Source organism: Vigna unguiculata, chromosome 7, assembly GCF_037176805.1.
Source record: "Vigna unguiculata cultivar grain cowpea cultivar isolate G323 ecotype 2 chromosome 7, ASM3717680v1, whole genome shotgun sequence".
NCBI classification, from domain to species: Eukaryota; Viridiplantae; Streptophyta; class Magnoliopsida; order Fabales; family Fabaceae; genus Vigna; species Vigna unguiculata.
The window spans coordinates 33074795-33087094 of NC_140798.1; the positions used below are offsets into that span (position 1 = coordinate 33074795).

A 12300-nucleotide genomic window follows, 5' to 3' on the forward strand; every position below is an offset into this window, starting at 1 on the left:
ACTCATCTTATTAGAAACTGGATGAAAAATGTCTCTTTACCATATCCCCACTTGATTACCGCCTTCTATGATCAGTTTGATATTCCTCTTGATGATGAACATTTTATGAAGAATAAAAGAACTTTCAAAATTGGTGTTGAAGTTATTAATTCTTTTGGTTTTGTCAAAAACATTGATAGTCAGCCTATTCTTGATTAGCACACATGTCTCCACCACCTCAGGCTATTCTTGAAACTTCATCTGCTATCGTGAATGATATTATGCATGAGATTCGTGATCTTCGTGTTTTGGTTGGTAGCGATTTGACAATATAGATGTTTGGATTTCTTAACTTGAGGAAGACATAGGTCATGTAAGTCGTCGCTTTCCCATCTAAAATTCAAAATATATAAATGTTTATTACGATATTTTTAATTTTTCTTTTGATGCACCTTCTAATTCTAAATATATATTTTTATTTGAAAAATTGTTATACTAATTACTTTTGTCCTTATCTTCCTTCGATTTTTTTATGTTCATAAATAGTTGGACTTAGTAACGATAACGAATTAAACATATGTAAATTCTTTAGATTTATTGCTCAAAGAAAATAAATCAGTCAATATCCAATAATTGTATACATTTTACCCTTAATTATGAAATAAACAATTTAATAACAATCAAATATACATTACATAATAATTAAATCTAATAAATTACAACTTTCGTCATCTATTAAACATTAATTACGATGAAATCATGTCAGAGTGACTTGCCTGATTTCAAAATTTTAATTTGTCTAATTCTATAATTATGGAAGCAGAATTGCCTAATTGTGAAGAAAAAAAAAACGAGTTACATGGTGTGAATAAAAGGTTATCTTTTTCTAACTTGTCCAAAACGTAACAGGCCGTAATATTAAATTTTGGATTGTGGAATTGAGAAGTTTGGGTAAGGTGTGGTGAAGAAGGTGAAGAAAGAGAGAGAAGAGAGATGGAGAGCATAAAGCACAGTATGGTAGAAGTAAACGGCATAAAGATGCATGTTGCGGAAAAAGGAGAAGGACCAGTGGTGTTGTTCTTGCATGGCTTCCCTGAACTATGGTACTCCTGGCGCCACCAAATTCTGGCTCTCAGTTCTCTCGGTTATCGTGCGGTGGCGCCTGATCTCCGAGGCTACGGCGACACGGAGGCCCCTGTTCCGGAGAGCAGCTACACGTGTTTTCACCTCGTGGGTGACATGGTTGCGCTCATAGATTCTCTGGGTGTGGAAAAAGTGTTCTTGGTGGGACACGATTTGGGTGCCATCATCGGTTGGTACCTCTGCATGTTCCGACCAGACAGAATCAACGCCTATGTTTCCCTCAGTGTCCCCTTCCGACCCTTCCTCGGAAGAAATCCTCAACAGAAAACCGTAGATGGTTTTCGTGCCTTGTATGGAGATGACTACTACATATGCAGATTTCAGGTAAATCAAATACTTCGTATATTCTTTCTCTGCATACAAAATCTGAGAACACAGAATGGTTCATTATTATGAATCATCTGCCATTTTATTTGAAGAAGCAGTGAGTGTGGTTTCAAAATCTCTCAATGGATGAAATAGTTTTATTTTATGGTATGAACATGTGATTGATGCTGTTATCATATGAATGGCAGGAAACAGGAAAGACGGAAGCCGCCATGGCTTGCGTTGACATTACGTATCTGTTAAACAACATATTTACTGCGCGAAAAACTGGTCTGACAATTGTACCTGTTTTTCATTCATCTTGGAGTGCAGTTTGTCATTGTTGTCTTATGTTCTTCTTTGTGCTGGTTTTCAAGACATATCAGGTCCACCAGTTTTTCCAAAAGCGGGGCATGAAACTGGGTTTAATCCCCATACTTCACCCACCTTGCCGTCTTGGCTCTCTCAACAAGATCTTGATTACTACGTTACTAAATTTCAGAGGACTGGCTTCACTGGAGGCTTGAACTACTACAGAAATCTCAACTTGTGAGATCCATTCTTTTATTCTCTTGTGTACATGTTCTTGTGTGTTGAGAAACTAATACCACGACATTTTCATTTTCATGATTCTGTTCAATCTCAACGATATGTGCTAAATCTTATTCACTATTTCTGTAAATAGAAAATTTCAATTACATGATCCGTGAAAATTAATCCAAACTATTGATACTTTAATTGAACCATGTTAAACAAAAATGATGTTTTGATATTCTCTTATTATCATCTTCTTGTTGTGCTATTTGTTGTCTTTGTTGAATTGCACCTATCAGGGAAGTTGAGTTAAACTCATACTAATACTATAATTAACATGAAATGTAGAACTATTCACAACAGAACGGGGAGAATTGCAGTTTGATACTATGATATTAGAGGTTGGATAAAAATAATAAGAAATTAGCAGGAACTGTGGCTAATAGTAGCATCTTGAATGGTTTTGCAGAAACTGGGAGCTAACGGCATCGTGGACTGGAATGGGAATCGAGAATGTTCCGGTAAAGTTCATTACAGGTGGCGATGACTTGATGTACACTTCACCGGGGACGAAGGAGTACGTTCACAACGGTGGTTTTAAGAAAGATGTGCCAACTTTGGATGAAGTGGTGGTGCTGGAAGGTGTTGCACACTTCAGCAACCAAGAAGCACCAAAGGATGTGACCAATCACATCTATCATTTCCTTAAGAAGTTTGGACCCTGAATCATGGCCATATTTTATAAAGTACTATCCACAGACTATTTTAGGGCAACTTTTGCTTGCTCCGTTTCGTAGAGGCTCTCTTTGTACTTGTTTGACAAGTTCTCCAATAATCTTATTATAATTAAATTTATGAAGTACATGTTTTCCTAACTGATCTTTTTATTACGATAAACTACATAAGAAAAAGGGAATAAACAGTTTAAATTGAAAAGCAGAGTATGCAAATTTAAAAAATCAGATTTCAAAACAATTACGAATCATCAATGTGGAGTTCGAAATATACAAGTTCATTTCTATACAATAGAGGAATAAACGTAATAATGTTTTTATTTTGGATAGGCTTATTACCAATGAGCGCATCAAGACAAGTTTAATTTGAAGTTGAGTGATGAAAAGATTGGGTGCCACAAACATCTCTGAAAGCACTACAGTCTAGTTAGGCAAATCCTTTCCATGAGAAAAAATAGATGCTCGTCGTTCAAAAATTCCGTAATTTGTAGTAAGGTTGGGAGAGGCCAAAGTATGTATGACATAATTAACGATTATCCAATCTATGACATCAAAACTGAGTTAAAGCTTCCACAAAACACAATTGGAAAATAAAGGAGCCAAAAATGAAAACTTCGTACTTAAATCATTATCAGAATACAAATAACAAGAAAACTGCCTCCACAGTCTAACATATAAGAAAAATCTGCATTCCAGAGGTAATAATACCAGCGTAAAATTATCTATCACATCACACCCTAAATCCTCGGCTGTTCCTCCTTCCTCTAGCCCTCTCGAACTTCCTTCCCTTAGATCGAACATAAGGTTTGGTGTGGCTGTGAGGAACACCAGGAGCAGGACCAAAGTGCTTCACAGCTTCACGAGCATTCTTTGGGCCTCTAAGAAGAACCTGCATTCAATAATTACACAGTTCAGGTAACACGGCAAATGTATACATACATACAAAAATCTTTCAGCATTATTTAAAGCATATGACTGAAACAATGTGGAGGTAATTCATTTGCTGCGCAGGATTAGGATGGCAGACAACAAATAAAATAATATGAAAATTTCAACCAATAGCATACCACTCAATATTCAGAAAAAGAACAAATTCTAGGCACAAAAAAGTTAAGCTATGAATCCTATGTTTCTCATCAAATTACTCGGTTTTTATTAATCAATATTAATTTTTGGTTAGATTAGTATGGATCGAAAACAAAAATTAAGATGAACCAAATGAGTAAGCAAAAATAACAACTTCAAGCAGAACAGAAGATTAAACATGGAACTACAAAGGATATGGTAAGCAATGATATAAAAAGAGAAAAAAACAAAAGCATTCAAGAGAACAAAAACAGTCATTCAGAAAAAGAAAAAAACCAACAGTAGCCTCTGAGCATACCGTGTTCTGTCCAAGAGGTGCCCTAAGAGCCAACTGATCAAATGTCAAACATTCACCACCAGCCTTTTCAATTCTTGCACGTGCAGTCTCGGTAAACCTTAGTGCTGTAACTTTCAAGGATGGAACTTCATAAACACGAATATCATCAGTTACAGTCCCCACCACAACAGCAATCTTTTCTTCCTGCAAAGATAAATTTTAAAATTTAAAACAATGGAAACAAATACAAAAATAAAAATGAAAAATACTACACAAAAAAACGAACCTTTCCCTTGGTATACTTAATCAACCTTGACAAAGAAAGTGGGGCCTTGTTAACCTTGCTCATGAACAATCGCTTGAGTATAACAGCATTGAAATTGCTGCCAGTTCTCCGGACAAGGAAGCGATAAAGCTGATCATTTAAAAAAAATCAGAACACTTAAAGTATACAAAAGAAAAATACACATATTCAAGAAAGTATTGTAGATGAACACGGAAAATTTTGAGAACAAATAGTTCAAACAAAAAATAGATGGTTTTCCAAAACCTGTAAACTTGAATGTCAAAAATTGGCAAGTACCAGTGAAATAGATCAGTTCCCTCAGTTCATTAAACTGAATATTAATCATCTATAATCAGAATTAGCATGGTAAAATGAGATAAAACATCATCGGGAACCTTTCTCATCTACTAGCAGGAAATCTCCATCAATCCATTATTAAAGGAATTCTAGGGATAAGATTTCAAATTTAAAATTCAGTAAACGAGTTTAAGGTAAAAACGGATCTGCAAGAAGTAAGACAAACTAGCATACAACAAAAAAAAAATTAAGTGCAGTTTCACAAGAAGGGTTGAATGCAACTTTCTTAAGTATTTCTAAAAACATCATAACTGAAGTAATCAAACAAAAAATAACAACTACACTTCTTATGGGAGAAAGTGGCTCAGAAAAATGTGGAAAATTCTATTCCCGGACCTTGCAATGGTGAAGGTCTCGTAATGAGCTGGGATCACATTTATCATCACTGACCACAAAGAAAAAAGCATGAGAGAAGTGAATTGAAACCGACCTTAACCAAGAGCTTGAGGTAGATATCATTGGACTTTGGTGCAGTTCTTTTCGTCTTTTTGCTCTTACCTCCGGCCTTCAGATCGATCCCCTGTGTATCCAATTCAAATGAAAACCGTTAGAGACAGAAGAATAGCAATGCTACAGATGCTGAACAATGAAACAGAGAGAGACGAATAACCATTGCTGCTTCGGGTCTCGGAACAAACCTCCTTCACTCTTTGCCGCTACACCTGCGATTTATGATAGCAAGCAAATTAGGGTTTTTTACTTGTACGCTTTCATAATAGGGTTCAGAATATGGGCCAGCTTTGGTTCTGAAACATAGGCCCAACTCTACACTTACTATATTCGGCCCAAACTTCCATAACAAAGAGACCTAACACAATTATTAAAATCAAATCATGCTTTATAATATTATGTTCATCGGTTGCATCAGTTCTGGTTTCAAGTATAATAGTTTGATAGGGAAATCAATTATGGTAATAGAAATAAATGGTAGTATATTTTTTTTTCGAGTTTCTATCTCCCTTTATTTTATATTCAAAGTAAAACATATTTTAAATAAAAATTTAAGTGTTTTATTTAGTATCTATTTTTTATATTTATTATGTCGAATGTTATTAATTTTTTACCGGAATATGACAAAAAAAACACAATAAATTATATGGCCAGACCAAAATAGCTGGTAACATTAGATAAGGAAGTAGGTAGACTAAAATCAATAAAAAAAATCAGAAGAATTTTGAATACTAAAATCTAAAATAAAATGTATTAGAACTTATTTGTTACAGCTTTTCAAAAAGCATCTAGTTTGTGACCCGTACATCTTTTTCTCTTCTGTTTTATATAAAATAATAATATAATATTTATTTAAATCAATTTAAAAATTATATATTTAATAATTAAAAACACTAATAATAATATTATAAATAATTATAAATTATAAATTTTTAAAAAATTAAAAATTTATTTAATAAAATTATGTAGTACAATAACATTTTTTATAATTAAAAAAAATACTTATAATAATAACAACATTATCGATAATAATAATAAAAATGTTTATGTTAAAATTATTAATATAAATATTAATACTAAGATTAATATTAACAAAAAATAATATAATATAAAAAAGTACATATCTTTTATGTCCTAAAGCAATTATCTTTAAAAAAAATTTCATCCATAAACTTATGTTTTTAAAATAATCCGACAAAAACAGTATATATATAAAATCTTATTAAAATCAAAAGCTTCTTTTATGGTTGTTCTCCTAAAATTCAGTTATTTTAAAAAATTAATCAATGACGGTAAATAATAATAAATTGAAAGTTATAACAAACAGCTTATAATATATATAAAAAAAAAGTGTATTAAACAGTTGGATTCATTCATATAAGATATATTTAATATTTCAATGAAATGAAATATAATTAGTTTGATTCCAATTAGAATTGAAAAGAATCCATTCCTTCAATCTATTTAATTGATCTTAATTTAGGTGAAGGGATTCTTGGTCATGCCAACCAAATCAATACCGATCCATAATAAAGTGTATATGAAAAAGAGTAGCACTTAATTTAACAAGCACTGTGTTTGGAAGAATTAGCTTCTAATACTTCATTAAGAGATATGTTTGATTTACAACAAAATGAGATGGTAAAGTCCAACAAATAAAATCTACCACCCCAGTCCACGAATGAAAATAGAGTCTATATTTTCTACTTATTTTTTTTATATATTATTCACTGCTCAACCTTCAAATATACTAATGTTAATATATTAAAGTTATGTATTTTTTTAAAATATCAAAATCTATTTAAAAAATGCATTAGAATATTAAAATTCGTGATAATCAGCTCCCATCCTTCTCCAAAGAACAAGACCTGTACGTCCGAGACTATGGCTCGAAACCATTATCTCTTTCAACTATCGTTCAAAACAATGTGGTTTCGGCTGACACGCCCGAAAGCCTGTGTTCAGAGTTTTCTCAATGCTTTCATCATCAGCTTCTAATTCTGCCAACAAAATTAGAAGTGCTCCAAGCAGCCAGGAATTTCAAATTTATGCCTAATTTTCTATCATAAAAAGAAGTTTGAAAACATTAAGCAACAGAGGTTTTAGCACTACATAGCTAAATTTTAATGGACATCTAATCATTTTATAAATCTCATGTATAGAACTTTGTGATTGGTAATATATCTTCACTGTTAGCTGACAGAAATCCAATTACTGATTTTGTAGTTTTAATAAATTTTAACCGACATATTATATAAAGATGAATGTGCTATGGTATATATAGTACTCCTCACAAACTTAGTATAAAACTTCTAAAATAAATGGAGAACTTCATTTTTATAACGCATAATCTATCATTTTTTCTTGATTTAATCAGCATCACTTTTGTCCGTTTTCTTCCTCAAATGTAATTATAAATGCCTCTAACATTTCTCCACTACCCCGAAGCTACTGACATCCTTTGCTGATCTTTTAAACAAGGGTATAATACCTCCCACATACCCTCACAGCATTTGGACATCAATGACTCGATAGTATTGACTCATGATGCATGAAGAAGTAAGCAATCTTAGAGGACAAGGGTTGGAGATGTGGAAGCATCCCGGCTTTTATACAACAATGGTTTTTCATAAGTCAATAATTTTTCTACAGAAAAAAAAAAGCCATAAAGACCAAACAAACTCTTTTTTACAACTATACTTCGGTCTAAAGAAAACTATATTCCAGGGAAGAATATTACGAAAAAACTATGCAAAAAGAAGGAAAGAACATAAAAAGCGAGAGTACAAAGTACAGCAAGATTTCATTTTGATAATTATAACAGGAAACTCAAGGACTCAACTACAAACTAGCACCGTTAATTATGTTCTCAACATCACATACAAGAAACACTCATCTGGAAATTCTTCTTCTATATTCTTGAGCATTAGAAGGCAGTTTCTCCACCATCTTGCCCTCAAGCTTCCTGGCAGCTCGCTTTATTGCAGCGAGTTTCTGGCGTTGGCTATGGCTTTTCCTTTTGCTGTATGATTAGAATATACAAAAAGAAGATTAACATCGTTCCAACAATAATTACAAAGGACATTTCTCAATGAATGAACATAAAGAAAGTAGATGACAAAAATCCAAGATTATCCTTAAGATGCAACTCTACTTGAATTTGGTACAATGTCAAAGGGCAAAATATTAATTTTATCGCAAACTATCTGCAATATGATAACATGCACCGAGTAAAAAAATCATGAATAATCACTTCTGATAATCTGCATTTCCAACACGTTGTCCTCTTTTACCTGCCTAATGTAACAGAGCTAATAAATAATTGGAAATAAAAAGAGTGCATTCGGACCTTACAAACAGCAAGCCTGCTGTTAGAACCATCCCTCCAATAGCCCAAGAAACTCTTTCACCGAATGGCATTTCCCTCACCCATTGGTGGAAATCATCCAACATCCTCAAGCTCTCAGCTTTTTTGGTCAACTCAAACTGTGAAGTCTTCCATGAATCAGCAACAGAACCTAGACTGGATTTATCACCATAACAAGAAGCCTCTTCTGAGGCAACAAATTCAATATCGGATGATCTCACTCGAAAACCTGCAGCAACACAAAGATCTGTACCGTTGGAGACCCATTCAGCAGCTCTACCACAAACAAAGTCATTTACGCCACAAGGTGCTAGAATCTGGTGTTTCAAATCAATCAAAAAATGGGTATAAGGTGCCAAGTTAAACGATGTTGTGGTATTAAAAAGGCTAATATAAACATATCAAAAACTCTATTCCACAAAAATAAAAATAAAAAGCTTAGGTCAGAGCTAAAAGCTTAAAAACATTTTGTTGTGAATTATTAACGACAAACCAATAATGTGTAAATTTTTGTTTCTTGACAAAAAAACAAAAGAATGTTTGACAAAAGGCATGCCAATTTTTGTTTCTTAACCAACTGATGCAGGACTCTAAGCATTTTCATAATCTTGTATAAACAATTTTGAAAAAGTGACAGTCATCCACAAACCTGTGTTTTCACATCCATAGAGAAGTAAGCATTTGAGCATGCCTCATAAATTCTCTCGCATAAAGAAGCACAAATAAGAGGAGGTCCAGGCTGAGTACCAACACGCGGATCACAAATGGAACATTCCAACAGTTCCCATAAGTGCAAACACTCTGCGCTAGCTTCCCCAGTAGTAGCAAGCTTCCTTACAGACATCAGAGCAGGATGTGTATGGGTTACATCACAACAAGTCTTTTTGCGAAATATCCGGCAGAGGGTCAAATCTTTAGGACCCTTTTTGGGAACACTACCCTCAGATTTGAAGGGAGGAAAACGACCTCCTTGAGAAACACACACTCCACTGGATTTACCTGCATTCAGAAAAAGACAAAGAGAACTGAGAATTAAATGCATAGAAGACTATTCCGCTAACAACTTTGTGTAACAAAGGAGCCGTAACAAGTAAGATAAAATGAGATTAAAACATTAACCTACAAAAACAATTTGCTACATATCTCATTTGATTATGTAGATACCTTCTTCAATTGCATAACAACCAGTTGTTACACATTTTATCACAAGATGCATTATTAATTGCAAACAAAAAATGCATAAAATGGAATGAAAATCGAATTACAAGACAGATTATGATTATGACAGAATAGTAATGGCTGTGCATGGTTTGCCCATTATGATCGATAATAACCTAACACTAAAAAAGTAGTTCACTACTCATTGTAAACTTAATCAGGATTATTACTATGATAAATTTCCAACAACATCATGTTTACTAAAGGATGTGCATAAGTAATGGCACGCATACCCAATTGTCCATTTTAGCTTAAGTTGAAAAAAGAAGTGTGCAGAAAGTAGAATGAAACGATGATCCCGACAAGGCAAGCCAAAGTGCAAAGACAAGACATCGGTAGATAACAGTATTTCATGTGTGTGTGTCCATGAGAAAGAAGTAAGAAACAAAGAGACAAAGTAGGTAAATACATATATGTGTCGTAATAACAGGTACATCGATTTATCCCACGTTCACAACAAAATTAAGGTTTTTGGTTGGCTGAAACAAACCCAATTTTTCTTTATATCAACACATGATCCAATAAATCAGTTCCATTTTCTTCACCAACACAATGGATGGACAAAAAAAGAACAACAAATGTAACATTTGATATTTTGGTTCTGATAGAATGTCCTATCTGAGAAAGATGGAATCACGGAAATGAGACCAAAGATCGACGACCAACACTGCCAGCGTGGGTCAAGTTAGTATTAATCAGAAATGAACCTTGTAACACCAACTCAAAAACATCACTATGCGTCTCAAACAATTCGAGAAGCGAATTCATATAGCAACGCCAGAGTGCGTATCTATCAGAAAGGAACATAATTAAAGAATTACCCGGATCCTAAACGATCACAGTACTAACTGTTCAAACTACTAAGTATTTCAAAAAGAAAAAAAATAACTGCCCTTTTTATTTCTGCGTATCCATGCTCAAGCTTAATATCGAATTTTATCTTAACGCGATGATGATTACAAATAAAAATTGTAAAATCAGTAGAAGATGTCTTCTTCTTTTTTTCTTTAAGTGATAAAGTACAAAAAGAGAGAAGGTAAACCAGAAGAGTTAGGAAGGGAGCCATGGAAGAGGAGGAGCAAAAGCAAGAAGCTATAATCCATATTCTTGGGTCCGAGCCGGTACTGCTTCCGATCCATACCCGCTAAACCACCATAGATTTCATTGAGTCTCCAACACTAACTACGCTGCAGCCAAACACGGTGCTATTCAATCCAATGGGATTGGGAACCTTCCAAATCATTTCTTTTTCTCAATACATCAAGGCTTCAAAATCTATAAGCCCAAATTCGTGATACTACAACAAAGATGGCCCACATAGCTAAGCCCAATCTAATCCGGGTAGCGTATTCTATTTGGGCCTCTATATGATATACGTAACGAGCCCACAGACGTGCCTGAACAAATCACATGATTTTAATTTTTTATTTGATTATTTAATTTTTTATCAATAACATCTTCTAACTGATAGCAAGATATAAAAGAATTTCAATTTATTTTTTATATAGCTTAAATTATGACTGATTTTATATTCTTAAAAAAATTTAAAAGATACTTGATTTTAAATGCAAGAGACTAAAAATGTAATTTAAATTAAGAAGTTTTGGTGGAGTTTTGCCTATTTTCGGTAATTCACCAAAAACAAAAGTGTTACTTAAAAATAAAAATTACTTGACTTTCCGACATAAACTAAAAAATACGTACGGCCAAGTCTCGCCACGTACATGTAATTCTTTTTCATCCCTATTATTTATGAAAACTACATTAACCTTCATAATGACCGTGAGTTTATGTTAAATTTCAAATGATAAACTAATCTATTAATCTCCTTTTATATATGTACTTTTTTATTTTCATTTAATTTAAAACATTTTTCCACTTAAATATAAAAATGTTAAATATTTCTTCAATCATATATAGTAGTTAAATACTTTTATTTATATAAATATACAATTGCTTTCTAACTTATCTTGTTATATATAATGAAGATCTCAAAATTAACACATAAACAAGCGGAAGTAAAAATTCATATCAAATCTTCCCTAAATAAATAATATGTAAAATAATAAAATGTATAAAACAGAGAAGGGAGGAACCCGTAGACACCAAAACTTTTAAAAGTGGAAAATTTTCAATAAGGAGGAAAAATTCATCCACAAGACTAAGTCCAACAAAGTGGATAACAAACCTCATAGGGTACTTAAATCGAGGAAACCCTAATATATGAGATGAGGAATAAAATATTTTCTCCAAGATAACTTCCCTGCACAAGCTTGCATAAGATAAATTGGTTGTTCTTTTCTTCTTCTTCTTCTTCACTCCCACACTCTCTGATGGGTTCTCTTCATTTGTCACCAGAGACACTCGCAACTTCTATCTTTGTGTCTCTACTATATTCTCTCTTTTAACAAATATGATGCAAGGGTTGCATATTTTAGATTACATAATGGGTTGGAAGCCCATAAAAAAAACTCATGTTTATTTTTTTTTTAATTAAATCATTCTGACCTCAATAAATTGGTGATCCACATGACAAATCTCCCCTTCAACAATTAATTAGAGC

General features: G+C 33.1%; 3 protein-coding genes and 2 non-coding genes across 5 annotated transcripts; 1 reads left to right on the forward strand and 4 right to left on the reverse strand.

Annotated features, from left to right (window-relative positions):
• Positions 1-895: 895 nt before the first annotated feature.
• On the forward strand, positions 896-2824 carry LOC114192377 (epoxide hydrolase 2-like). Its single transcript, XM_028082083.2, has 4 exons — positions 896-1446; positions 1638-1719; positions 1806-1977; positions 2432-2824. Exons 1-4 carry the CDS (start codon positions 973-975, stop codon positions 2685-2687), a joined length of 984 nt encoding a protein of 327 aa, XP_027937884.2. The 5' UTR covers positions 896-972; the 3' UTR covers positions 2688-2824.
• A 463-nt stretch (positions 2825-3287) lies between these two features.
• On the reverse strand, positions 3288-5459 carry LOC114189536 (large ribosomal subunit protein eL18x). Its single transcript, XM_028078124.2, has 5 exons — positions 5313-5459; positions 5133-5222; positions 4346-4474; positions 4081-4263; positions 3288-3585 (listed from the first exon to the last, which is right to left on the reverse strand). Exons 1-5 carry the CDS (start codon positions 5313-5315, stop codon positions 3427-3429), a joined length of 564 nt encoding a protein of 187 aa, XP_027933925.1. The 5' UTR covers positions 5316-5459; the 3' UTR covers positions 3288-3426.
• Positions 4657-4740, reverse strand: LOC114192863 (small nucleolar RNA snoR53Y). The gene has a single exon (XR_003606182.1). It is a non-coding gene; the product is annotated as a small nucleolar RNA snoR53Y (small nucleolar RNA).
• Positions 4999-5095, reverse strand: LOC114192862 (small nucleolar RNA snoR69Y). The gene has a single exon (XR_003606181.1). It is a non-coding gene; the product is annotated as a small nucleolar RNA snoR69Y (small nucleolar RNA).
• A 2484-nt stretch (positions 5460-7943) lies between the features above and the next one.
• On the reverse strand, positions 7944-11025 carry LOC114189515 (folate receptor family protein). Its single transcript, XM_028078099.2, has 4 exons — positions 10780-11025; positions 9169-9518; positions 8502-8836; positions 7944-8174 (listed from the first exon to the last, which is right to left on the reverse strand). The coding sequence occupies exons 1-4, from the start codon at positions 10874-10876 to the stop codon at positions 8045-8047; spliced, it is 912 nt and encodes a 303-aa protein (XP_027933900.2). The 5' UTR covers positions 10877-11025; the 3' UTR covers positions 7944-8044.
• Between the last annotated feature and the right edge of the window lie 1275 nt (positions 11026-12300).